Raw genomic sequence first — 26,707 nt, forward strand, 5'->3', positions numbered from 1 at the left:
CTTTCAACTGACTATATATGTAGTCATATCGCCTGTGAGTAATGACTCCTGTGTTCCTTTTCTGATTCTCAAACCTTCATCTTCTTTGCTCACTGTTCTGGCCAGGACATCCACTGCAGTGCCGAATTACGGTGTGAAAGTCAGCCTCCTTTACTTGTTCAATATGTCATCATTAAGTATTATGTTTACTGTAAGCCTTTTTTTTTTTTTTTGGAAGATAATCTTTATCAAATTAAGCAATCGCCTTTCTCATCCCAGTTTACTTAGAGCATTTACGGATGTTGGCTCTTATCAAATGATCTTTATGCAGTTATAGAGACGATCTTTCTCCTGTATTATGGTGGTGTGTTACCACTAGTGATTTCCACATGTTCAAACCGTCTGTGAATCTCTGCAATAAACCCAACTCGGTCATGATGTTTTTCTCTTTTTATAAACTGCTGCGTTGTTTGATAATACTTTAAGATTTTTGCTTCTGTGAACATTTTTGGAGATTAGCCTGTGACTTTCTTCTCTTGTACTGTTCTCAAGTTTTGGTTTCAATATTATGCTAGTCTCACACAATGAGTCAGAGTAGTCTATATTTTTCTGTTCTTTAGCATACTTTGTGTATTATTGAAATAACCTTCTCCTTAAATGAAGCAGAACTTATCAGAGAAGACTTCTAGATCTGTAGTTTTGTGGGAAGATATTTGATCACAGATGCAGTTTTTCCAATGGCATGAGACTAGTCAGGTTTTCTTCCTGAGTTTGTTAAGGTGTAATTCTTGTGGGAGTTCGAGTTTTCACATTTTTGGCAAACTTTGAAGTATCTTTTTATCTTCAAATGGTCTGTAGCAGCATCTGTAGTGATGTCACCTTTTTCATTTCTGAGATTGATGATTTGTGTCTTCTTTTTTTCAGTGATGAATCACACCACACACTGGTTGATTTTGTTAGTTTTTTTAAAACTACAATTTTTGACTTTCTTGATTATATCTATTACGTGTATGCTATTTCAGTAATTTCTACTCTTATCTTTACATGCCCTTAACTTTTGGGGGGATTTCTTTAGTTGTCCTATTTGTACCTCCTTGTAAATTCTCAGCCTTTCCTGTTTTTGCACACTCACTTATGCCTACCCATTTTGAGTACTGATGTAGCTTTATCCTAGAAGCTTTGATATGTGGTACTTTCTTACGGTGCAGTTCAAAATATTTCTTATGATTTCTCAAGTTATTTAGGAGTACAATTCTTACATATATAAATATATGAATTTCTCATGTCTTGTTATTTGCTTCTAGCTTAAAAGCTGAAGTATGGTCAGAGAACATATTCAGTATAATCTGAATACTTTAAAATTTGTTTAAACTTAAGAGCTTAGGATAGGGTCAATTTCTGTAAATGTCTGTGTATGCTTGAAAAGAATGAATGTTCTGTAGTCCTGTGGTGCAGTGTTCTAGCTATTCATCAATCGAGCCAGTTTTGTTAATTGGCTTGTTCAAATCCTCCACGTTCTCTCTGATTTGTCCCATCAATTTCTTAAAACACTATGATAAAACTTCCCAAATACAATTGTAAATCTGGGTGTTTTCCCTTTTAGTTCTTTAAATGTTGAGGCTAGTCGAGGAGAAAATGGAATGATTAAAAGCAAACAAACCCCACAACACTGTGAGTACAAAAGAAGGCAGGGAAGAAGGGAAGCCCTCCCCGCAACCCTGAACAAGTGAGACAAACATAGGCACAAAATAAGATGGTATATTCCAATCTCAATACATCAGCAATCATATTACACATAAACGGATTAAGGGCTCCAAGAAAGAACAAAATTTGTCAAGCTGGATTAAATAACAAAATCCAACAGTAGGCTGTTTACAGAAGCCACATCTATAACACAAGGACACGAGAAGGTCGAGAACAAGCCTGGTCGGTGATGTCATGGGGCGTCTTGGGTAGGGGACTGTGGCCCCCCTTCTACTGGGCCCCTCAGGGGTGGCCGGGAGACTGCGGGGTGCCGCTGTGGTGCTGACAGGCCGAGGCGGGACCTCCCCATCTTCCAGCCTCACAGTGGCCTCGGGCTGGCAGGCGGCGGATGGGACACTGGGGACCCTTATGTGAGTGAGCTCCGTGGGAGGGAAGGTTCTCTGCCTCCACCTCCAGACTCCGGGAATTCCTGAGTTCAAAAAGGCCCCTCAGTTTCTCCCACCAAAGTGACCCCATTTCCTCATGAAGTAGATGGAGATGGACACAGGATCAAACTCCTAAACTGCATACAGATTTTTTGCCAAATCGGTGATTCTAGAAGGCTTTTCAATTAATAATGTAAAGGGGTTTTGTCCATGTGGCAGTGGACCTGGGGGACGAACACGGCTGCAGATCAAGGAGAGTCTCACCACTTGTTTTATTATTTTCCACATTCTTTAAAAAGGACTTGAACTTCCTACAGGGTCTGGTTGGATCAGGAGCCCCGGCCTGGGCCACAGCCAGCCACATGCTTCCCCGGCCTCCGCCAGTGGAAGGCTGTGCAGCCCAGAGCAAGCTGCTCACCCACTCTGAGCCTGTGTACTCCTTCACGCCTGTGGCACACGGTTGATGTGAAGGTTGACACTTGTAAAGCCCACAAAACCAAACCTTAGATGCCACACGGAGGAGGATGGCAGACCTGCCCCCCGCCCCCCCAACCTCTGTTGAGAAAGACAAGCAGACAGGAGGTCAGAGGCCGGCCCAGGTGGGGCTGAGGGACGAGCAGGGTGCGTGGAGCTCTCCTCCTCGCAGCCAGGGCCCCTCACCGACCCCCCTCTCCCCGCAAGTCCATCACACCCTTCCTACTGACTCTGAAACGGGCCCAGCGTCACTCCTGCACAGCCTGGAGACGCGCTGGAAATCTTCCTGAGTGGAAAGCCTAGAACTTTTCTGTTCCTTATTCTCTATTATTACTAACCATGAAGACTGTGTATTTTAAACATCCTGCTTACAAGACCTTATAAACATCAGCTTCCGAGACAGTCATCTTGGGACTGACTTCCGTCCTGGAAATGTTCTCACACCCCCTTTGGATGGTCTGTCTGCCTGGCCCACGGCCCAGCCCTGCCCTCGGCACGAGTGGCTGGCTCTTTCCACAGGGGCAGCGAGGAGCACAGGCCAGGCCCTGCGTGTGTCCCCAGAGACCCCGATTTTAGGGGCGTGCTGGGCACAGCAGCCACAAGGCCCCCCTTGAGCACTTGTCATGGCTACAGCCCCTCTGGGCCCCTAGTCGGCTGGAGCCTCAGCGCTGCACCCAGGCTCCCTGACAGCACAGCTAACCACGCCGCAGGGCCTTCCCGGGGAACACGTGTGTGCAGACCATCCTGAGGATTCCTCAAATCACGTAAGGACTCGGGTGGGGAAAGATGGGGAGGAAAGATCTGACCCTGGTGGATGACAGGCGGGCATTCCTGATGCACCAAGTGCCACCTGAGGGGTGCGGCCAGAGCAGCTGGTGGCCACCAGGAAAGCAGGCCTCGGGACCCTGGTCACACTTTCTTCCCCCAAGAGGACCCAGGTTTAGCTCAGCCCCTCACGTGTGTTAGGGGTTACACTGTGCACGCCCCCAGATTTGCATATTGGAGCCCTGAGCCCAGTATCACAGAATGTGATGGAGTTGGAGGTAAGGTCTCTATAGAAGCAATCATGTTACAGTGAGGGCGTGAGGATGGTGTCCTCAGACAAAAGGGACACTTGGAGGCATGAGTACAGGGAGAGCACCCTGTGAACACGAGGGCGGCCAGCCACCAGCCATGCAGAGGGGCCCAGAACAGCCTCTGGAGGAACCAACTCTGCCGACACCTTGACCTTGGACATCTGGCCTCCAGAACCGTGAGGGTGTAAGTGTGTGTTGTTGAAGGCTCCCGGCCTGTGGTACTGTTACTGCGGCCCCAGCCACATGTGCTGCTACTTCGCAGGGAGTCGTGTGGGAATTCCTCCCCCAGCCGTCGGGAGGTTGCTGACTCCTCCGGAGGCTGTGGGAGGGCCGGCTTGTCCCCGGTGCAGGTAACAACCCATCAGCCACACGCTGGCGTGGCCCCTCTGAGCTCCTCTCTGCCGGAGCCAAGGGCCTTCCCTTTGGCAGCCAACTTCTGTAATTTTAGAACCACACAGGTACATCCAGCTTAGACCAGGGGGGAAGAGTTCTGCCCCAAATGAAAGTCAAGCCCATTTGCCAGGAAGACGAGAGCCACACCTTCTCAGCGCTGAGGTCAGGACTGCAGGTGGGCAGAGGTGCTCTCGCGGCCCCTTTGCAGCTGCTCCGGGTCAGAGAGCGCCCCCGGGAGCACCTGGCGTGCACACCTGTACACACACCACGCCCTGCCAGCCTAGGCAGTTCCGGTGGGAAGCACAGGAGGGGAAGCGACATTTAAATGAACCTGAGTGAGAAAGCCAGAGGCGTGGCTGGGGAAGGCACCTCCCTGAGCAATCGGCCTCCTGGAGTCTGGGGCAGTCAGGCCAAGGGCGGACTCCCAGCCCCTTCACGGCCCAGACGGGGGAAGGTTCTGCTGGAGGGGGCCGAGGGGGGAGGTCGGCCCCCAGGAGCGGCGGCCGGGGGCGGGGCGTCCTCGGCAGGACTGAGCCCGTGAAGACGGCGGCTGGGGGGCCCCCACGCGGGGTCCCTGTGTTCCCCACGCCACCGTTCCCCCTCGAGGGCTCTCTGGAGCCCCGCCAGCAGGCTGCTTGGATCCTTGGGCGACTTCAGGGCCCGGGGTGGGGCCGCTGCTGCAGCCCGCAGCTCCGCCTCCGCGCTGGTCACGGGAGCGGCCACCGGGGGGGCGGGGGCAGCCGGCAGCGAAGGGGGCGGGGGGCTCTGGGGGCCCTCAGGGTGTCCGAGGGGGTGACACGCAGTCAGCAGAGCAGGGCGGCTGCTTGCCGAGGAGAGAGGCTGCCGGGAAGGGCCAGAGCTGGGCCCCGGAGGTGCTGCTGGGGGGGTGTCCGGAGGCAGCCGGGGCGCCGGGCAGAGCCTCCCGCCGGCCAGGCCTGAGGCGTCGCTGGTCCTGCAGCCTTCCGCCGGGCCCCGCAGGATCTTCGGTCTCGGCCTGGGGGGGCCCCTGTGCCTCCAGTAGGGCGGGTGTCTGTGAGCAGGGCCGCCGGCCCAGCGAGGGCCCCGGGGGAGGCCCTTCGGCCCCGGGCCCCGCGGGCGCCGCCCCAGCCCATCCACCTGGGTCCGCACGGAGGCCACTTCCTGAGCCAGGCCGGCCAGGGCCCCGGCGAGCCGATCCAGCTTCTCCGAGAGGGCAGCGCCGAGGCTGCGGAGCTCGTGCTGCAGGGAGCCGCCGCAGGGGCAGGGCGGCCGCGGGCAGGCGCGCGGCCAGGCCCGAGGGATGGCGGCGGCGGGCGGCAGCGCAGGCGGACCTCCGGGAGGGGGCCTCGGGTCGGTGCCGGCTGCGACCAGAGCAGGACACGGGTGAGAGTTCTCAGCTGTCAGGACCGTCCCTCCCCCCAGGGTCCCTTCAGCCAGTGTCTGTCATCCCGCCTGGCTTAGGCCTAGTGACTCAGGCTGGGGAATGTGGACGCCGGTGCCCCCGATTCACGGGCAGGATAAATCAGACTGGGTCTCCATAGTAACCAAGCGCGCTTAGGACAGAGGCCTTCCCACCTTCTAGGAAAAGGTGGGTTCTCGGTGCCACCTTTGGGCCCTACTGGTGCCCCGAGCACCTAACTCTGTCCTTGAGAGTCAGGGCAGGGCCTGGAGAAGCCGCAGACAGCTTGAGGCCAAGGCCGGGGGCAGCGTGTGGAGAGGGCTCAGGAGGGCCAGAGCGGCCTGGGGCGCAGGCGTTCCCAGCGGGGTGACCAGTGCTGTGGGTCACAAGCAAACCACAGGCGTCCCCACCCCCTCCTGAGCGTTACCCTCCCTGTTCAGAAGCTACACACATAGGACTTTAAGTCAAGTCACTTGGAAAAAAAAAATCACCTATTTCTTCACCCTAAGCTCCCTTAGAACGGGTCTCCACCCGCAGCAAGCCTCGTAAGGAAGACTTATTGCCGCCTGGAGCTGCAGGACAGACCTGCTCTCCCACCACATCTGAGTCCCCGGCCGGCCCCGGCCTGCACTTCTCAGGACCCCGGGGCTTCCAACAGAAAAAGTGGAGACTGAAGCCCAAGGACCCAAACACTGTCCGGCCATGTGCTTCAGGAAGGATCTCAGCTAAGGGCCAGCGACAGTGCTGCTGTCCTAGCTGTCCTGCTACCCGAGGCAGGGCAGCGGGTCTGCGGGCCTCGGGCCAGCTCAGCGCTCCTGGTAAAGCAGCTGCACCTCCAGGGAAGCCGAACCCATGATACGATGGAGCCCCCGCCACAGGCTCCACACGTGAGGATCTGGGTGCACGGCCCAGAGTGGAGCAGGGACTGAGCCCTGCCCTCCCACGTGTCACTCATGTGGTTTCGGGAAGAGCGTCCTTGGGATCAGGCGATGAAGAACCACATCTCTGGGGACACCCCCACCGGGCCACACATGGCCGAGCCTGCCTCCCTACCTGTTCTCTAAAGTCCCCTAAAACCCCAAACTTTGACTCTGGATGCATCTATTCTGGGAAAAGTCTCAATTTCTGTTTTGCCTCTAAAACGTGTCTGTGCACCTTCATGAACTGGACAGTGGTTCCTGTAGGAACACCCTGAAATGAAAGGAGCAAGCTGAAGGGAGTTCAACATGAGACTCTTCCTACCTAGACCCAAAGGAGCCTGCAAGGCTGTGAAGAAAGAGGCCGTGAGCCGGGGGTCTGGCTGGCCCACCTGCCAGAAGGAGCTGAGCAGTGGTGAAGGAGGGGGTGGTGACCGTGCCGACGCTGAGCCCCAGCCATTCCGTGCCTGCAGGGCTCCTGACATTTGAGGGAGCGGGAAAGCCACCAGCTCACCTGTAACACCTGGTCTTCTGTCTCCAGGCCCCAGGCCCCTGGACTCTTCACCAGCCGTCGGCTTCCATAACAGGGGCCCACCGGCTGACCCAGGAGGCTGGCAGGGCCCGGACCCCGGCCTTTTCTCCAGCTGAGAGGCAGGGCAGGGGTCCACAGCTGCCCCTGCAGGAAGAGCACATAGCGCTTGGGATGGAAAACATCGTTTTTCTAGAGCCATTCTGACAGGGCCTAAAATAAAAAAAAAATTTAAAAAACCCCCAAACTTTCAACTTTCAAATACTGGTTAAGTGAGATGCAAGAGGGATATGCTCGGCTCGTTGGGGAGCCCATCTCTGGCTGAATGGCCAGCCAGGGCACGCGGGATAAAGGTGGACTGGATTGCTTCTGGAGTTCTCTGCGGCTCCAGCGTGATGCCTCTGGCTCTCCCAGGAGGTGGGGGCCAGAGAGAGCAGGTGGAGAGGCCATGCCTGCAGGCCCCACCCCCAGTGAGGCTCCTCCAGGGCCCTGCCGGGGGCCCACTCTGCTGTTTCCTTCCAGGCCCGAGGGCAGTGAGGAACGTGGGTACAGCCGGAGCCTGCGTGGAGGCCAAGGTCGGGGGGAGCCCCCTTCCCCGACCCTGCACCCCACCCACGCCTACCTCTGCCGGGGTTCCCCCGGGGGCCAGGCAGGCCCGGGGTCTCCGAGCACACTTCTCTCCAGGGCGAATGGGACCTGCCTCCCATCTTGTCTTCTGCTTTTCCTGCTGGGCATGAACACGGGGTCAGGTTTAGAATGAGAATCAAGGCAGCCTGGGGTAGCAGGCAGCCGGTTTCCAGCTTTCTTGACAAGACAACCTCTAAGTTCTCCCAGGTGGAAGAATCTCATTTTTGATGCGTTTTGTTTACCACCAGAGCTACTGGCAGCACAACCGGGTAAGGAACCAGGCGGCCCCCAGATCCAGGTGACCTAGATCACGGACCACTTGACGGACGCTACTTCTCCCTCCCTGGGCCCCCACTCCATGCTTATGCTTTAAATAAGCCAATAAAGACTGAACGTGCCAAACCCCACCCTCCACCCTAAGAAAAGCACAGCCAGGTTCTCGCACTCTCTCCCCACCACTTCACCGATGGGTGTGCCATGTAACCTCCGGGACCTGAGAGTAATAAATTCTGTGCCTCAGAGTTCCCAGGTGGTCTCTGGCGAAGTGCATCTTACAGCACAGAACACCGGCCGGTGGGGGAAGTGGGTGGGGCTGGCTCCCTACGGTACCACAGGCCAGGTGAGGGCCCCGGCGTTCCTAGCTGAGAGCTTCCCTATCCATAGACTGCCACCTACACAACGGGATATACACGTACATACATTATCAAATGCATGTAATGTGCATGTGTTACATAAACAACACACACATATATGTACACATATGTGTGTGTGTGTGTGTGTATATATGTATATCAAGTTTACTGCCGGGCTTTCCAATTCAACACACTCATTTAACACTCCTGAGGCCCCATGTGCCTCAATATCCCCATCTTCTCTTTTGGACACAAGCTCATCCTATGGGGAACTCAAGCATGACAGAAGTAGAGAACTTTCTGGCAAGAGTCAGGCAAAGTGATGGGTGGGACTCAGAGAACCCAGTCTCTGGACTCTTGGCCCTCCTGAGGGACATGCCTCCTTCTCAGGAGACCCCAGGCTAACCTGCACTGAGACCACAGGGGTCCCTGGGCTCACCTCTTCTCCAGCCTTCACCAGGGCTGCTGCCAGCGCGGGGGCCGCCAGGGTGTGGGGATGGGGGGCCAAGGCCCTTGCAGCTGGGAAGGCGGTGCCTCTCTGTCACAAACAAAGCCAGGGTCAGGGTGGCGCCTGCACCCTGGGTGGGGCTCCCAGTCCTCCCCTCCCCAGCAAGCTCACCCTGCAGGAGGGGCTGCCAGGGCTCAGGCTCCAGCCTCAGGTCTTCTCCTTCTGAGCTGCTGATGCTGGAGCTGGAGCTGGAGCTGGAGCCGGGGCTGGGGCTGGGGCCTGGGCTGGCACCGGCCAGGCAGGCGAAGCGCAAGGGCCCCCCAGGCAAGATCCCCTTCAGAGAGTTCTCCAGGCAGTGGAGCGGGGAGGGCTTGGTGACTGGCCCTGGGCAAATGGCAATGAAAGAGCCCCTGTCCACCAGCCCGACGCCGCCCTCAGTGGGCGGGACGCGGAGCTGGTCCCGTTTCAGCACAGCCCCATACAAGCTCTGGTGGACCCCGAGCACCTTCCTCTCTGGCCATGGGAGGTGGAGAGAAGCAAAGCCAGAGCCTGGCCTGGCCCCCAGCTGCTCTGGAAGGCTGCTGGGACCCTTCCAGAAGTCTCAAGACCTTGGAAGCCACGAGCAGTCTGGTTCCAGCCAGGCTCTGGGTCTTCTAAGCCAGCCAGTTGTACTTGTACTCACTAAGGACTGAAGGGAGATTCAGTCATGTCCATAGAAGGGCCCCCAAACCGGCTCTTGCCTGGTACTTATTCCAGCAAGTCGGACCCTACCAGCCCGCTTCAGCAAGTCTGGGAAGGAATTCTGCTGTAAGTTCAAGTAGCTGCAGCAGCAGCAGCAGGAGACGCCCCTCAACCCCCAGGCAACTAGCACAGTAAAGGAAACCACCAGTCCTTCCCCGAGAGAAACCCAATCTCTGGATAAAAGCAGTGTCCTCCCACTGCTCAGCACACCTCGGGGTGCTCCAGCCAGCAGTCTTCGGGAAACACACACACACTCCAGCTGGCAGTCCGGGATGGGTGTGATAGGGAAGGAACAGAGGGACAGAGAAATCTATCCCCTCATCAAACATTTTATCTGGAGGGAAGACATGCCAGTAAGGCCCAGGGCAGAGTCAGCTCACCGTCCTGGAGCCACCTCCAGTGGCCTGGCCTGGCGGCCCCAGAGTCTTTAGGGCCTCGCTGGTAGCAGGCGGGGATGGCTCCAGAGGCAAGTGCCTGCGGGCTGGCCAGGCCGAGGTTCCTGGTGGGCACGTCCCCCCCACGCTGTCCCAGGTGGGCTGACTCACAGGCCTCGCCCCTCGGCCCTGTTTCAATGAGAAGCCAAGAGGCCTGTCAGCCCGGGGGCCCCGTGCTGGCACCTCGACCAGGAAGTCACTGGACAGAGAACAACCCCTGTTCACTGTTGGATTCTCGGCCTCACAAGCTCCTGGTGTGGGACACATGCCAGCCCTGCAGACGTTCCCGGGAGCCTCCCGAATCCTCCAGGATCTCTTTATTCCCAGACCCAGCTACCTGGACTCCCAGGAACCCCACAGCTCAGCGGCTGTGCCAGACACCAAGGCACGCGGGGCCGACAGCCAGGATACAGGCATTCCGAGGCCAAGGCCCCGGCTCAGGCCCGGACGCGGAGCAGCCGCGGTGGGGCTGGGTGTCCTGCCCTGCCTCACCCCCCACAAGCCTCTGCCCAGGCCGTTTCCAGGACATCATCTCATCTCAGGCCGGGATATGGGCCCGCCAGCTGCTGAGGGAGACAGTGCCCAGGGCTGTCCCGGACACCGGGCAGTGCTTTACCTTCCACGCCTGCCATCCAGTTCCTTGGCTCTGCTCTCCGTGGCCCCCTGTCCCCTGCCGAGGAGTAGGACCAGGCAGGCTGTGGCCCAGGCGCAGGTATCTCTCTGAGGCAGTTCTCCAGGCCCTGGAGCGGGGAGCTTGCCACAGGGCTTCCTGTGAAAACCCAACACTCTCGGTCTTGGTTGGTCAGAGCTTGGTCCTGTGAACCCCAGGAGATGGTCTGCGCCCTGTGTCCAGTGCAGCTGGAGCTACTGGAGGAGGCACAGAGCCTGAGGCCTGTCACACCAGCTCAGGGCACCCAGATGGAGACCTGGCCCCAAACCCGTGTCAGTCCTGCCTCTGGGTGGCCCTGGGAGAGGCCTCCCCTTCTGGTCAGCGGGCTGTGACGAGGGAGACGGGCCCTGAGGCTGGAATTTCGTCAGGCTGCCTTCACTACTCAAAGAGGAAAGGACTAAGGATGTAGCAGGTCAAGAAGGGCAACCCTAATGCGTTTCAATTTGGGAAAAAAACAGATTGCAAAAATCGTATTTCTAGTGATAGAGCTGTGGCTACAATAGAAACTAGATGGACTGAAATTCTAGAAAAGGTCCTTGCTAGGTCAGTTGTCAAAAAAAAAAAAATTTTTTTTTTTTTGGCTGAGCCATGCAGCATGTGGGATCTTAGTTCCCTGACCAGTGATCAAACCCGTGCCCCCTGCAGTGGACGTGTGGAGTCTTAACCACTGCACTGCCAGGGACGTCCCTGGATCGAAATTCTAGAAAAGGCCCCCACGCCAGGTCAGTTGTCATCTTGGCCGTGCTCTTTCCTGGACGTTTGCGGACGCTGGGCCAGGCAGAGCAGGAGGAAAGAGAAACTGCCACAGAGCTTCAGGCTGTCGTGGGGCTGGAACTGCAGAGTCACAAGAGGAGCCCCGCACACAGCTTTCCCCACAGATGCTGCTGAGCTCTGCGGCAACAGAGGGAGCTGGGGGGCTGGGCTGGAAGCTTCTACAAGGTGGTGGCGTGAAATCGCCTGCCGTTTGGGTGACTTAGGAAACCAGGTCTGGTGATAGAGGATGCTGGAGAAGGAACGCGCTGGTCCCGACCGCGGACCACTGCGCAGCTGCAGGAAGAGGGGAGGGGGCAGCACAGCGCCGAAGATGCCAAGGCCAAACGTGGGAAGATGCCAAAGGGAAGCATGAAGACAGAAAGCACGGTGGAAAAGCCGTGTGCAAAATGCGTGGCCACGTGCAGCGTCCCTAGAAGTGCAGGAACTCGCAGCAGTGGTGGCTCAGGGGACACAGGTGCTGGAGGGCGGCAGACGCCACCTTTCCTCTGCAACCTTCCGTAGCTTTTGAACAAGACTAAACAATCATATTACCTACTAAAAAGTAAAACTGAAAAAGAAAAGTTGGCTGCATGGTGGGAGGTAAAAGCCACCACACCCAAGGGGGCTGACCCATGGCAGGTGCAGGGACCGAGGCCCAGGGACACTGGAGGCCCCCGGCGCAGAGCCCTGGGTGCAGCTCCGTGCTACTGACAGCGGGTGAGGCCAGGACGCAGAGGTGAGCCCCGGGGACCGGGTGTCCGGGAACAAGGCAGATGGAGAGCACTGGGATTATTCAGGTGAGAAAAAGGTCGAGTCCTGCAAGGTCCCAAAGAGGCGACGGCTAACGCAGAGGCCTCCACCAGGAGGGACCCGGAGGTGCAGCCACCAAACACACCCTCTAAGGTGGTTTTACACAGACCTCACGACGTTTTTACCCAAGTTGGAAAGTCAGTCTAATATGACAGACACTGACTTCTCTGTGGCTGGGATAAGGGAAGAATTTGATGCTAAAGGAGATCTTTTTACTTTTTAAGAGATCTTATATGTCCTCCTGCCCCTTCTGAGCCAAAATAGACCCCCCGTCCCCCAAAATAGGTCCTGTGTCTGCTCCCACGGTGGCAGCCCCACTTTGCTGCCAAGCGGCCTGGCTTGGTTGGGCAGACACACGGTGATGGGCAAGGGGCGCCTCCCATCCTTCCCCAGGATCCGCTCCCAGCCTCAGGCCGGCCAACTCACCTTTTCCGGGCCAATGCCCCTGGCTGCCCTCGGGGCTCTGGAAATCCAGGTCCCCGTCAGTGCTGCTGGACGAGGAAAAGCTGGTGGGGGTGCCTTGGGAGCCTGGGGGGAATGCAGGGCTGTCTCTCAGGCAGCCCCGCAGGCCCAGAGCCAGAAGAGGCCCCACGATCACCTCTGCGGGAAACAGCACAGCTGACCTCATGGGAAAACCAGGAGGAGAGGTCCCCTGGGCCCTGGGCTGTGGACGGGTGCCCAGACGCCTCACCCACTGGGATCTCCCCTTAAGTTAGGGCGCTCGCGGCCCTGACTAAAATTCCATATCGCGTGAACCCACAGAAACCCAATCTCTGGTCTCGTGGGCCTAGAAGGTAAGTGAAGCTCTCAGAGGAGGCAGTGGGCAGAAGAGATTAACTGGCTTCCACCAAGTGCAGGGGCTGTTTGGGGGCAGGCATGAGATGGGGCTGGGGGAGAGGGGCTGTGCCCCCGAGGCCCGGGATGAGGAGGGGGGACCCGACGGTGTCCTCGGCATCCCCCATTCCGTGCACAGGGACAAAGGCCACCCGGAGCCCGTGAGCAGTCTACCTTTGCTGTGTGATCCGAGGCGCTGCAGCTCGGGCCTCCGAGACCCGGGGTCTCCTGGCTGGGGGCTCCGGGACCAAGAGCTGGCCGGCGGCTGGGGAGGTAACGACCCACTCAGGGGAATGCCCCTCAGACAGGCCTCCAGGGCTTCCAGGGGTGAGCTCGAGGCGCTGCCGGCTGGGACAGGGGAGATGCCCCATCACCATCTCTGGCCCATCCCCCAGGCCCAGCCCCGGCTGGCTGCCCGGCGTGGGAGCCTGCCAGGCAGGACACCCTTCTGTGCGGGCTCTGATCTGCTTCCCGCTCCCCGATCTGGGGAAGTGACACCAGCTGTGCCCAGGCCCAGGGGCAGGGTGGGGAGAGTGGCACGCAGGGGCCAGCTTCCCGACAGCCGGGAATCCTCTGCAAATCCAAGGTCCTTGCCACGGAAGGCTCTCTGGGCGAGGGCCTGGGTTAAGGAGCACGGGGACGACGGAAAGGATCAACCTCCTGAGAAGGACGGCCAGGCGGACGCCTCTCTGCCCAGGAGCCAGGCAGGTGCCCCTTCCCCTGTGGGAAGAACCTTGCTGGGGGGGCTGGGGACCCCACCTGGGAGGACTTGCGCAGACGAGCCCAGGCCTCACCTTGAGCGGCAGGGCCCCAGCTGGGCATTTGGACCCAGGCGGTGTCTCTGTCGTCCCCAGGGCGGCCGGAGGCAGAGGGGCCGTGCGTCCGCTCGCTGAGCTGACAGGATGTGGGCTCTGGGGGGCCCTGGGCCCAGCCGTCCTCCACCTTCACCGCAGAGATCACGCTGCCAGCTCCAGGCCCAGGCCCAGGGGGAGGGGTCTGGAGGGGTCGGGGCCCTGCGGGAAGCCCCTCGTGAGGCCTCTATAGGGTTAGGATGGGGCTTCCAAGGCCCCCCGCCTCCACAGCAGCCTCAGCTCCAAGGCAGTGACTGCTCATCGCCAGACGGGCCAAATCCCACCCCAGCCTCGAGGGATTTCTACGGAAGGATGAGGCCAAGCAGCCGGCCCCAGGCAGCACCGGTCAGGGACCTGCCTTCCAGGACAGCACGCCCGTCTCAGATCCACTCTCTCAATGTTCTGAAACACGGACGACCAGAGGGGAGCCCATACGAACATGACGCGAACCCCCACGTCAAAGTGATACGCGGAATGTCTACTGCCTGGAGCGATGTCTTCTATTTCCCGTCTCTCTCCCTCCCCACCATCCCTCTCTCCTTCTGGAACCCTCGGCGCCTACTGTGAGAGCCAGTGTGGAACCATACCCCGTTGCTGCACCGCCCACATGCCTAGGTCCTTGTGCAGCCTGACCCCGATGTCTGGCTATTCCAACCGACACACTGACGTGTGGGCCTGAGTGTCTGGTTGTGGCGGGTCACCTACTGCCCTGCTTGGAGCAGAGAAAGGAAACAGGGGACGACCGGGGGCCTCCCTGCCCAGCCAGTGGCCTTTACCTCCAGAATTCCTTTTCCAGGCCCCCCGGTCCTCCTGCAGCCGTGGGTCCCCCGCTCCTGAGGGGCTGGGATGCCTGTCCCGGGCCTCTGGGATCTCCTTCAGACAGTTCAGCAGACCCTGGAGGGGGCAATCCCCCGAGGCTGGCTCTGTCTTCACTACAGGAAAAAGGAACACACGTTCCCTCTGAACCGGGTGGCCTCCGTCTCGGCGACAAACAAGGAAAAGAGGAGCGCAGTTAAAGGCCCCAGGCTGCTGTCTTCTTAGCGCTCGGTTCAAAGACGCCTGTCTACACACCTCCCAGAACTGAATGGACGAAAGGGAGATGTGAAAACGCATTGTACAGGCAGAACATGTGGTGCTACCCTGAGTACAAACAGAGAGAGTGGGTGGACTGGGTTGCTACTTGTCGATGGTTTTCTGGGTCCTGAACAGAACTTAATTTGAGGAGGCCCAAGTTTACACACACACACACACACACACACACACACACACACACACACAGGTCATTAGTGTACCTAAGCCTCACAACAGCCCTCTAGGGTGGGAACAATTACCCCCTTTTATGGATGGGAAACCGAGGCTTGAAGCCTTGAGAACCTTCTTTCACAGTCTGCCTGGCTAACGGGCACCAGAGTCCAGGGCCAGGACTCCTACCCCCACCATGTCACCCCGACCCCCCAAGCCCACCCCAAGCACCCCACTTAGTGTCAACGTGAAGTGACACTCAGCACCTCCTCCTCAGATGTCCCATGTCCAGACGGGTAAAGAACCCCAAGGAATCCAGGGTGAGGCCTATTTCTGAGTTTTCTCTACCAGCTGACCAGCGCTGCTCCCCTCAGACGGCCACCGGGCTCCAGAAATGTGACACTGATGACACTGGAGCAGGCCCGTCGGCAATGACCCTTGGGGGAAGACGTTCTATCCACAGAGAAGCAGCTAGAGAAAGGCAACTCAAGCTTTCCACGGGTCAGAAACCTCGGCCTGAGGAAGCAGACTCACCTGACCAGGGTGGGCCCCCCGGCACCAGCCCGGCTCTGGTCAGCCGCGAGGCACCCCGGCTGGGGGCGGGCGACAGCGGTGAGCTCGGGAGCCCCTCGGGGCGCTGGGGCCCGGGCTCGAGGACGTCCTTCAGGCAGTTGATGAGGCCTTGCAAGGGGCTGTTCCCCGGCGAGCTTCCTGCAGCTCCTGCAAGGCCAGCCTCGGTCAGGGCAGCCCTGATGGTGGCAGCGATGGGACCTTCCGGGGTCAGATCTCCCACCCGTGAGAACAGGGATGACGTCTGAGCGCCACGTGGGGCTGGCAGGAGGCCCGGGGGGAGCCACAGACGCCTCCCTCTCCCCGCCCTCCTCAGCTCCGGCGTGGGCCCCACCCTCAGGAAAGCCAGTCCCTCACCTGCCTCCTTGGGCCCTCTCTCCCGATTCCTGTGGCTCTTCCCGCTGCTGGGGCGACAGGTGGGAGGGCTGGGCTCCCCGCCGGGGGCTCCAGAGCTTCCCTCCTCCACAGGCCTTGGCTGGTCAGCAGTTTCTGTTGCAGGAGAGACAGGAAGGCCTCTCTAGCCCCGGCTCCTGACCCTGAAAAATTGCCCAGGATCTGGTCCCCCCAGAGGACAGGCCTGCCCAGGCTCTGACTCCCTGAGGGGCAGCCGAGCCCTGGGAACGGGGAACAGTGGCAGAGCCAGCTCCCACGCGCTCGTCCCAGGAGTCGAGCTGGGGAACGCGGGGTCCTTCCCGCTTCCTTCCGGTGTAAATGTAAACACAAGACTGTTCACTCCGGGACCCTCCCCCAACGCCGGCCCCTGACTCTGGCTCAGCAAGTCACGCCCGCAGCCTCCATACGCAGGCCCCAGCCTTGTACTCACATTTCTCAAAGCTGGGCACGTGGGACCCCAGAGCAAAGGTGCCAGGTGACACCTGAAACTACAGGCTACGTGGGGTATGTTTTTCAGGAGTGCCAATTTTACGCCATGTTAATTAAAAATGTTTTACATAAACGTAGATATTGAGACCAACCATAAAATTTGCGAAAATTTTAAAAATAAAATGAGACCCAGAGAAATTCCAATGGCCACCCTTGCCCTCCGCGGCTGTGAGTGCTGCCCTGATGGGAAGGTGTGAGAGTCAGGTCCGTGCCCCAGGCACGCTGCACACAGCACTCTGCGCGCAGAGCCGAGCATCCCACATCCTCGTTGGTCCACAGAGGGAGGCCCAGCACTAGGCCTGCTCCCTGGGGCCCCCCGTGCTGGGTCATACTCACGGATGGGGAGCGGGCTTCCCTGCCCCCTGGCTCCAGGTGGGCTGCTGGATGAGCTGCTGCTGGGTGTGGCGGCCAGGCCAGGCCGGCCAGCAGGTGTGTCCGGAAGGCAGCCAAGCAGGCCTTGAAGAGGGCAAGTGTCCTCCATCCCGGCTGCTACTGGGGGGCAGGGACACTGGAATTAAGCCCAGCAGGAGGTAAAATGTCCCCCCCATAGTCCCATCCTGGCCCTTCCTTGCCGTGTTCCACTAATAATGACCAGGACGTCGGTAGCCTCTGCCCTGTCATCCCTCGGCTCTGAGACGTAGGTTCCTAGTCGAGGTCTTGTTCTGATAAGATCCTTCCCACCCGACCATCAGCTGGATGGACTCAAAGGAACCCTACGGGCTGCCCCAGGGGAGACTCCTGAGGAGGTGAGGGTGCAGGCAGAGCAGAGAGGAGAGGAAGGAGAGTCTGGTGAGGCGGCAGGAGTACAGGCTGGGGGAGACCTGGCCACTGGCTACCACCTACAGAACAGGGATGACCTCACCCGCCATGCGGGGCACAACATGACGGGGGCCCCAAGGCCGTGGAGGAAGCCACGTAGAGCCCCTAGAGGGAAGTCAGAAGCCGCCACCTCACCACTACCCACGCACTCTCAGAGGACAGGTGTGCCACCGGGGTGCGTGGAACGGGGCGACTCCACCCAGCGCCTGGCAGGGGCCAGGCAGGTGCACGGCTCCGCCCACCGCTTGGACTTGTCTGTGGGACGCAGAGGGGCCGCGCCCTGTCCGACTCACCCTCGGGGCTCGCCCCCTCCCCGTCCAGGCTGGCTCCCCCGCTCTCAGGGCTGACTTCCCCGAACAGGAACTCCGGGATCTCCTTCACCAGCTGCACCAGGGCGCTGAGGTGCAGGCTGTGCTGGGGGGCGCCTCCTGCCGAGAGGCCACAGGGACCCCCCCGCCACATCAGCTCAGCCCTCACGCTGCGGCTCGCGGCTTCACACGGTGTCTCACGTCTTCCGCCCCCCACGTGAGGGGCCGCAAAGGAGAGACCGATGTCCACAGACAGAGAGGACCTGGGCCCAGGGCAGGCAACCTGCCCACGGGTGCAGCCAGGACCAGGACGCTGCAGACTGTGGGTCACAGGGCTCTTCTATGCCCTGTCACTCGTCCCCTGTTCCTCCTCACAGGGGACCGCCCAGGAGGGCTGCTTCCCCATCGCCTCCACCACCCGGGCCCCTGCCTTTCCCGGCACCCCATGGACCTCATCCACCACCCGAGGTCCCTGGACCTTCCGGGCCTACAGGCTGGCTCTGCACGGGTGGTCGTGGGAAAGAGGCTTGAGGGGCAGATGCTCTCCAAGGGTGACCCCATGTCTCTTCAGAGCAGTCACGCAACAGGCAACAGTGTACCAGGCTCCCAGCCCAGAAGGGTGAGGGGTGAAAGGTCAGGGAGGGGTCGGTGTGGCGAGGTAGGGAGGGCTGAGGTCACAGTGTCCCCTAAGGAACGGAGCCAGGGACTGAGGACCACCCTGTGGGAGGGACACCATGGGAGTCCACCTGGGCCCAGGCTACCCAGGGAGACCATGAACCCCACACGGCCTGGCCCCCGTCCACCAAGATTACTCACCCAGGGGGCCTGCTTCCCTAGGAGGCTCCTGCCCGCCGCCAGCATGGCCCCCGCCCCCCGTGGCTCCTCCAGGCTCCGAGGGAGACAGGAAGGCAGAGAGGGGGAGCAGCTCCACTGTCCCTGGGAAAGAAAAGAGGGACAGTCCCCCGGGCGTGGAAGCCGGCCTCCGCCCTCCCCAGTGTGATCACACCAGCGGCCCGGGCACCCGCACACCCACACACCCGTGCACGTGTGTCCGTGTGACCACCCAAACCCCACGGACTGTCAGAAGCTCGGAGACCAGTGCTGTTCTGCCAGTTTTTTAGCACCCTCACCAAATCGCACCCAGAACCCTGGCACAGTCCAGAGAAACACTGGCATGGAAGACCTGTGAGGCCCCCAGCTCAGCAGAAGGCTCTGGACACCATCTCTTTATGTAAACGAGACTAAGGCCCGACGAGTGCTAGGTCACGGGTGACTCAGGACCCGTGTGGTGCCGACCGGCCTCCCTTCCACCCGTCGGCCGGCTCCGGCCAGCGCCTTACCCAGGGAGGCCAGCGTCTCGTAGTTCTCCCGCATCACGTCCAGGTAGAGCGCCCTCTGCCCCTCCCCCAGCAGCCGCCACTCGTCCTCGGAGAAGCGCACGGCCAGGTCCCGGAAGGCGATGGACACCTGTGGGCACAATCTCAGGGGAGCTGGCTGGTTCCCGTCCAGCAAGGCCAGCCTAGTCGTCCTCGGCTTGGTGACCCAGCCTGTGTCCCCAGGTGGACACAAGGGAGGGGGGAGCAGGGAGAGAGAGTGTGGGGTGGGCACCTGACACACGGGAACCGGCTAAGGGGCGACGGGGATCTGCTCAAGAGACAGGGACGGGGGTCGACTGTGTCCCCAAAAAGATACTCAAAGTCTGCACCCCAATACCTGAGAATGTGGCCTTATTTGAAAATAGGGTCACTGCAGATGTGATTAGTTAAGATGAGGTCATAATGGAATAAGGCAGGTCCTTGATCCAATATGACTGGTGTCCTTATAAGAAGAGGAGCAGAGACAGACCCACAGGGAGGAAAAGTCCATGTGACAATGGAGACAGAGGCTGGAGTGATGCAGCCACAAGCCACGAGCACCCGGGGCCGCCAGAAGCTGGGAGAGGTGAGGCAGGATCCCCTCCTAGAGCCTTCAGAGAGGGCTTCGTAAGATTAAAGAAAGATTTTGTCCTAATCTCTTTTAAAACAGTCATTAAGTGGGCTTTCAAATGGCCATCAGACCCTTGAAGATGACCGGCATCTAGTAGGCATGAATTTCAAATTACAGCAAAAATTAAGCTCAAAGTTAATATTAAATGGAATATAAATTATAGGAAGGGTCCTTCTGATTTAGAAACAAATGCTAAACTACTTATTTGTAAGAAAAAAATAATTAAATAAAATGAAGACACCCCTAATAAAGCAAAGATAATCTACTGCCTTGTTTCATCAACTCAAGTCTGCAATTTAAAAAACCGTCGCTGCTACCAACTGTGGCCTTGTCGCCAATGGCATCTGCTCCCTACTCTGTCTCCCTCTGCCCACTGGCACCATGAGGACACACCTGGCTGGAGGCAGCCTCTCCAGGGGCTATCCGCCTTTGGTCCAGAGGGCTGAAGGTCCACAGGCGACCAGACACTGCGGCCTCTTCCTCCTCAGCTCCCTGCGTGTTCCTTACCACTGGACAGCCGCTCAGCAGGCCAGCGGGCTCTCCTGAACGAACCTCTGCCCTCTGGCCGGGTAGGGGCACTCCCTCTTGGGAACATGCTCAGACGCCCTCCGAAACATCTCTCAAAGAGCCACCCCCATCTCTTCCTGGCCTTCTGGACAGATAGATGGTAGCCTACGTTCGGGTCTGTATGGAAGAGCAGGCCTGACACTGGTGCCCCGAGAAAGGCTACCTGCGAAGCTGGCCTGAGGCTGGTGTGGGGCACTTGGATTCCGGGAGGTCCCCACGGTTCCCTGACGGATGAGGATGGTTCGCTGGGCCCAGACTGTCCGTACAAACAGTGCGGTTTATGCTGAACACTGCTTTCCTTCTAGGACCCTGGGAACCTGGTACGTGCCAAGTGGAGGGTGCCGACATGGCTAGTCCCCAGTGAGAACCCTGGGCACTGAATCTCCAGCCAGCTTCCCCAGGAGGGAGCATTTCACACCGGTTGTCACATCTCATGGCTCGAAGAATTACGTATGACCTGTGTGACTCCACCAGGAGAAGACGCTGAAGTGTCTCCTGGTTCCTTGGGACTTTGCCCCATGCCTTTCTCCTCGGCTGACTGTGATCGTGGCCTCTGGCTGGAATGAACCACAGCCGTGGATACGACTATACGCTGGGTCCTGGGAGCCCTCTTAGCAAATCACTGACCCTGGGGTGGTCTCAGGGACCCCAACACAGGGTCCTATTACACTTCCCAACAGGACATGAGCACTGTGAGGGTGCCCCACCCACCATGTCTGGCAGGGAGGCCTCACGACCTAGTCTGTCCCTAGCTTTGCAGCCTCATCCCCCACTGCGTCCATTCATGCCTCCTTCCTGCCTTCCTGGCGTCCACAGCCCACCTGCCTGCTCTGTCCTCTGTTCCTCCTGGTCCTCCTCTTCCTTCCCTCCTTCCTAGAGTCCTAACCCCAGCCAGGCTCGGGAACCTGGCACTGGTCGGGCAGGGAGGCACTTTGGTTAGGGAGCCCCCGCCTGCGCTGTGGGCTCATGATGGAATAAAATTTGTTTTTAAGGCAGGACAAGGAAACTTAAGCGTAATATACTCCCTGCCTGTACTGAGCCCCCTGAGGTGCAAGCAACATGCATCTGCATCATGTTAACCAGACCTCCTCCAAGCCAGGAACGTCTGCTCAGCCATAAAGATCAATGTGTTTTCTCCTTCTTCACTCTTTTCCTAATTCTGCACGGGGTCACAGAGATCTGCTGTACGTGGAAATCTAGACTGAGTATCTTTGGTGAACTTCATGTCAGTGTGTGATTTTGATGAACGATCCTTTGTCTCTAAAATGTATATAGCTGTGCCTTCGACCTCTAACAAGCAGAGCCGTCCTCAGAGTTTCCTGAAAGACTCTCTCCCAGGTTATAATCCTCAGGTTGACTCAAATAAAATTCTCTATTTCTCCTTTAGATCGAATATTGATTAATTTCTTATCAACACTTGGGAGGCTCAGACTTGTCTCAACAGGCCCAGGGTCTGAACGGGCACAGACACTGCCAGTGGGCTGGACACCCATGTTTATAGATGCTGTTGTGAAGAACACATGCATGTCCTTTAAAGGTAATACTGAATTTATTTTAAAACACATGGAAAGGCTAAGTGCTAATGTACTAAGTTTTCAACATTAAGAAAGAAGGTCACAGAATCAAAAAGGTTGGAACCCCCTATCAAGAGTCCCACACTCGCTGCCACAGCCAAGGAAAAGTGGGGAGGGGGCAGAAGAGGGTCAAGGAGTTACAATTACTTCACTCTCTTTTCCTTTAGACACTCAAACACATGTTAAACTCCCACGATGATCCATGCACTAAAGGAAAATAAGTGTCCCCAGAACCTGGAAACAAGTCAAACCAAGCCCTGGGGGAAGATAAGCCATCTGGAGGGGGCCTAGCAATGGGGGGGGGGGGGCGGGGAGGCGGTTGGAAGGCGCAGGTCCTGGCCTGTGGACCTGTCAGGGAGGCTGGAGGGCAGGCAGGGGGGCTGGAGCCAGGTCACTGCTGCCGAAGGGAGAGGGCACCAACACCGTGGCACTGTCACCATGGACCACACCTAGAGAAGGGCACGGGGAGTGCCAGTATCTGTCTGGTGTCCACAGCCTTGCCCAGGTGACAGGAGTCTCTCTCCTGCAGCGCAGGGCTCTCCCTAAGGGCGACGGATGCTTCAGGCCATCCTGGCTCCACGATGCCAGCTCATCCAGCAAACTTCTGTGCTCCAACCCGGGGCTTCCTGCATGGATGTCACGTTAGGTGGTATAGTTCCAGTTTGATCGTCAGCTCTATTTTCCACTGTGAGTTAAGGAATTGGCATATTCTGATTTACCTCTGTCCTTTGTGAGTCTGGTTAGTGTACATCCATTCCCCTGAGAACTATAAGGGCGGGGGGGGGGGAGCGGTGTATGGCACTGACCAACATCAGGCTCTGCACCTGCAAAACCAGAGTTCCACCCAAAACACACACTTATTTTATAGGAGGCCGGTAAGAAGAGCCAAGTTGGGCTTGGAGGCCACCAACCTCCACCTCCCAGCAGCTCCACACAGGGCTGGCTCTGCAGGTGCCTTAGCTCAAAGGAAGAGTGTGCTGATCCCAGATACGGAGCTGCAGAGGGCCTGCCTTTCTAATGAGGGCCCCCTCCCCCCGGTCCAGGGACTATCAGCCACACTGAGAACTGACCCAGCCTTGACACCTCTGTATCCGGAGACGAGAGCTGCAGTCGTGGGCACATTCTCTGTGTACGCTTTCCCCAACACACCACGTTTTACATGTGGACCACGTGCTCGAGACCCCAGCCAGTCTCTCAGCTCCATCCGTCTCTGTCCATCCCTCTAACTCTAATACCCACAGGGATGCTAAGTGAAATGTCACACACAGGCGGCCTAAACATCAGCAGAGGGGTAATTCCTACACACTTCCCAGCACTTCAGGTCTCTCGTTTGATTGACAGGACGGCCCTACGTGGGCAGCTGCTCAGGAACTTTATCCCACGTGGGGTGAAGGTTCCAAAGCAAGGCGGGGTGATGCGGCACAAGCGAGCAGACAGCCAGGGGCCAAGTCTGTGACCTGGGCCTTTGCACTGAGATTTTGGTGCCCTTTCCACTGTGCTTGACTTCAATTTTGACCAATCAGGTGGTCAGTAATCTTAACAAGCCAAGCATCAAACATCCACTTTTTTTTTTTTGGCCTCGCCTTATAGCATGTGGGATCCTAGTTCCCCAACCAGGGATGGAACCCATGCCCCTTGCATTGGAAGCTCAGAGTCGTAACCACTGGACCGCCAGGGAGGTCCCAAACATCCACTTTTCAGAAAATCATTATTACCCAGTACAGTTTCTAGCGACAGATCATGGGGGTATCTGTAACAAACAAACTCCCATTCCCAGTAACTTCCTAATAAAAGTTGAACTTTTAATAAGATTTTTAAGGTGGTGATGGAGGGGCGGGGAAGGGTCTTGGGTACAAATAAATGGCCCTGTAGCCACTGATAATGGTAGAATCCAAATGGCATGGCCCTGGCTGGAGCAGGTAGGGGGAAAGCAAGGGCCTGGAAGAGCCACGTAGCGGCTCTGTTAGAGAGCTGTCCAAGTCAGCAAACAGCTTCTCTGTTTAGCAACCTGGGTGAAAAATACTCTGTGTCCTTATCTTCTCCCATCAGAAGTTATTTACTACCTAACAACTGAAAAAACAAAAGGGCTTTTAGGTTCAAATGATTTACTTCACAGTTTCCTTTTAATGGGGACTGATTTTCTCACCTCATCTTAGATCTACTAAATCATGACTATGCTTAGTGCTTTCAGAGCACAGAAATTGACATTTTCAAGCTTCCCAGATGATTCTGACACGTTCTAAGTTTAGAATCACAGGGCCGGGGGCGGGGAAAGCTGCAGTCCAGTCACGGAATAGAGACGGGGCAGAACCTGCGGGGCCTGCCGGAATGAAAACTAATCAGGTGAACAGGACACTCTCCTCCCCACAGGGGTCAGCTGTCCACCGCAGCACGTCTGTGAGCTGGAAATCACCGACAACTGCTGTACACCTTTAAGGGACAGTGAACACTCAGTGCCAACTTCCACTGACAACAGGGCGCTCTTCAATTTCTACCTGAATACCTATAGCGACGGGAGGCTCACCACAATCCCATCGCTGGCCTGATCTGGCAGTTAAGAAGTTCTGGAACACAAAACGGCAGAGTATGAAGGTTTGGGCTTGACCTCAGGAGCCAGGCTGCTGGAATTCCAATCCCTGCTTTTTCTTCATATTAGCTATGGGCTCAGCAAACTCATCTATAAAGCAGGGATCATAACAACTTCTCTCATAGGGATGATGAGTGAATGTAGGTAAGGGGCCCGGAACAAATGCTGGGAGGTGGTAAATGCTAGGATTCCTATTCTTGCAGGGAATCTGTCTGCTTACCATCCACCTGCAGGTCCCAGACTGCCACCTCCAGCTACACAGCAGGCTCTCACACACACCACTCCTGGCCCCAAGTGCCTCTTTATCTCCTGGCTAAATATACCAGCTCTTTTAGACATCCGGAAGAGATGGTTTCCAGGCCATTCATCACCTCAGCCAAAAGATAATCTCTTGTATGACAGAGTTCTCATAAAACGGGAACGGGAACTGACTGTGGCCAGGGTAGGTGGTTGCATTAGTAGTCTCCCTCTACCAGAAAAAGCAGAGGAAGAGTGAGGAGTGTGTGTGTGTGTGTGTGCGTGCGTGCACGCATGTGCAAAAGGGAGGGAGCAAGCATGACGTGCAAACAGAGGCCACAGACTCGGCCTTCAGGTCCTTCCCAGAGCAAACACCCCACCCCGGCGTGTTTCAGGCTCAGACTCAGGCTTCCAGATCAGACCCTGAACCCTGCTGCCCCCACCTATGGGCTGTGCTCCCTCGCCCCTGGGCATCTTGTGCTGGACAGGAAGACAGGAGGCCGTCCCTGGTCCTCTCCATCTGACTGTGACCTACCACTCCCCAAGGCCACTCTTGGGCACCTTCTCCACGAAGGTACATGGTGTGAGGACACAGCTCAGAACATGAGATCTGAAAGATGAGTGGTCCAACCCCTCCTTGTATAGAAGAGGAAACTGGTATAAGGAGGCCTGAGCATGGGGCCAGTGGACATATGAGGGGGTGGGGTGGGGGGCAGGGTGGTCCTTGGGCTTCCTAACTACACGGCCAGGTCTGCAAAGGGCACTGTCTCTGGTCCCACAGCATCTGATGTGCTTGGCTTCTTCCTTTCTCCCAGGAGCTTGTGTGGCATTAATGTGGCCAAGGCCCTGGCAGAGTGCTGCCCTGCCTGCCCACAGACTGCCCCAGCCGCTCTCCCAACACCCCCCACCCCCGCCCTCAAACCATGGAGTCGACAGGAGCCTGAGGTCGGCCCAAGCTCAGCAGCCACCACAATTACAGAGCTGGTCCCAGGGGCCCACCCAGAAGAACGTGCAGCAACTCCCGGTGGGTACCATCAGGTTTCCTAGCACCTTCACAGCCCCCACACAACTTGCCCAAACGGATCCCAGGCTACGACAGAGGGGGCTCTCCCCCCAGCTCTCGGACCTACACATCTCACCTAATGGATAAAACCTGGGACCTTGTTCCACGCTCTCCCCCCGCCCGGAGTCCAGGATCCTACCAAGAATAAAAGCGAACAGATTTACTCTTTCTCCTTAGGCCTTCATTCCCATCGCTCCCAGGATAATTTATCATTAAAAGCCACGCCAAGAGAGGGTGATGCTTAACTCAAAGGCACAAGTTTCCAAAGGTGGAGAGAGGCTCCAAGTACGCGTACACTGCGGGGCGGGGAGACGGGAGGGGGGCAGCCTAGGTCCCGGACTTCGCACCAAATCCTGCGCACCAGCACCCCTCTTCCCTCTCGGCCAAAGTTGGCGGGTCCCAGGCTCGCCCCGGCCCTCCAGGCACGCACAGCGCCGCGCGGAGCAGACCGGCCGAGGCGTCTGTCTGTCCTCCCCGGCTGGCGGCGGGGTCCCAGCTCGCGGCGCGGTCCGGGCTCGCCTTACCTGCCGCGCCATCCCGGACTCAGCCTCCGCTCCCGGCTTCCGGCACGGCCGGGGACACCCGCTCCCTGCCCAGAGCCTGCGTCGCGACCCGCGGCGGCGGCGGCGACCTAGGTCTGCGCAGGAGGAAACCCGGGCGGGGACGCAGGCCGCTGGGGAGGGGTGGGAGCGGGCGTCGGGAGCAGCCCCGCGCCTAGCATCCCAGGAGAGAGGGGACTGGCCTCCGCGGCCCTCCCGGCGCAGGCGCGAACTACACTTCCCAGAAGGCGCCTCGGCGCCGGCTGGGGGAGGACGAGGTGAAGGCGGGGCGAGCCTGGTGGGCGCCCACTCCCCACTGGTTCAGCCGCGACCAGGAGAAGCTGCCAGGAGGGGCTTGACGCCAGGATCTGCCGGGTGGCTAGCTTGCGGTGTGCTTGCCCGTGTAAACCCATCCATCTCCCCATCCATCCATCCATCCATCCACACATCCATCTACACACCCACCCATTCTTTCATCCAACATTTACTGAGCGCATCCCATCTGCCAGGTGGGGATGCTCGGATTAAATGGGACCCGCCTCTCCCAGAGGACGCACCCCGTAAACTGACCGTGACTAGGGCTGCCGGGAAGGCGTGGGGGAAGCGGGTCCCGAGAGGTGCGGAGGGGCTGCAGGCAGGCCCACTCGGCTGGGGTAGA

The 26,707-nt window shown here is 58.0% G+C and overlaps 1 protein-coding gene across 9 annotated transcripts; it reads right to left on the bottom strand.

Moving 5' to 3' along the window:
- Positions 1–1,723: 1,723 nt before the first annotated feature.
- KRBA1 (KRAB-A domain containing 1) lies at positions 1,724–26,263 on the bottom strand. 9 transcript variants are annotated; one of them, XM_057732087.1, is made up of 18 exons: positions 26,035–26,263; positions 18,837–18,963; positions 18,313–18,432; positions 17,482–17,616; positions 16,706–16,858; positions 15,845–15,976; positions 15,452–15,637; positions 14,452–14,607; positions 13,619–13,837; positions 12,999–13,172; positions 12,417–12,590; positions 10,374–10,526; positions 9,704–9,886; positions 8,754–8,966; positions 8,541–8,672; positions 7,498–7,602; positions 6,861–7,088; positions 1,724–5,391 (listed from the first exon to the last, which is right to left on the bottom strand). In XM_057732087.1, exons 1-18 carry the CDS (start codon positions 26,044–26,046, stop codon positions 4,457–4,459), a joined length of 3,537 nt encoding a protein of 1,178 aa, XP_057588070.1. In that variant the 5' UTR covers positions 26,047–26,263; the 3' UTR covers positions 1,724–4,456. The 9 variants fall into 9 exon arrangements, with proteins under 9 accessions (XP_057588070.1, XP_057588074.1, XP_057588073.1 ...); XM_057732091.1 differs by having other exon boundaries at positions 12,417–12,518; positions 16,706–16,861; XM_057732090.1 differs by having other exon boundaries at positions 6,861–7,022; positions 7,498–7,599; positions 16,706–16,861.
- Positions 26,264–26,707: the final 444 nt, after the last annotated feature.

The sequence above is a fragment of the Hippopotamus amphibius genome, chromosome 4, assembly GCF_030028045.1.
Source record: "Hippopotamus amphibius kiboko isolate mHipAmp2 chromosome 4, mHipAmp2.hap2, whole genome shotgun sequence".
Classification (NCBI taxonomy): domain Eukaryota; kingdom Metazoa; phylum Chordata; class Mammalia; order Artiodactyla; family Hippopotamidae; genus Hippopotamus; species Hippopotamus amphibius.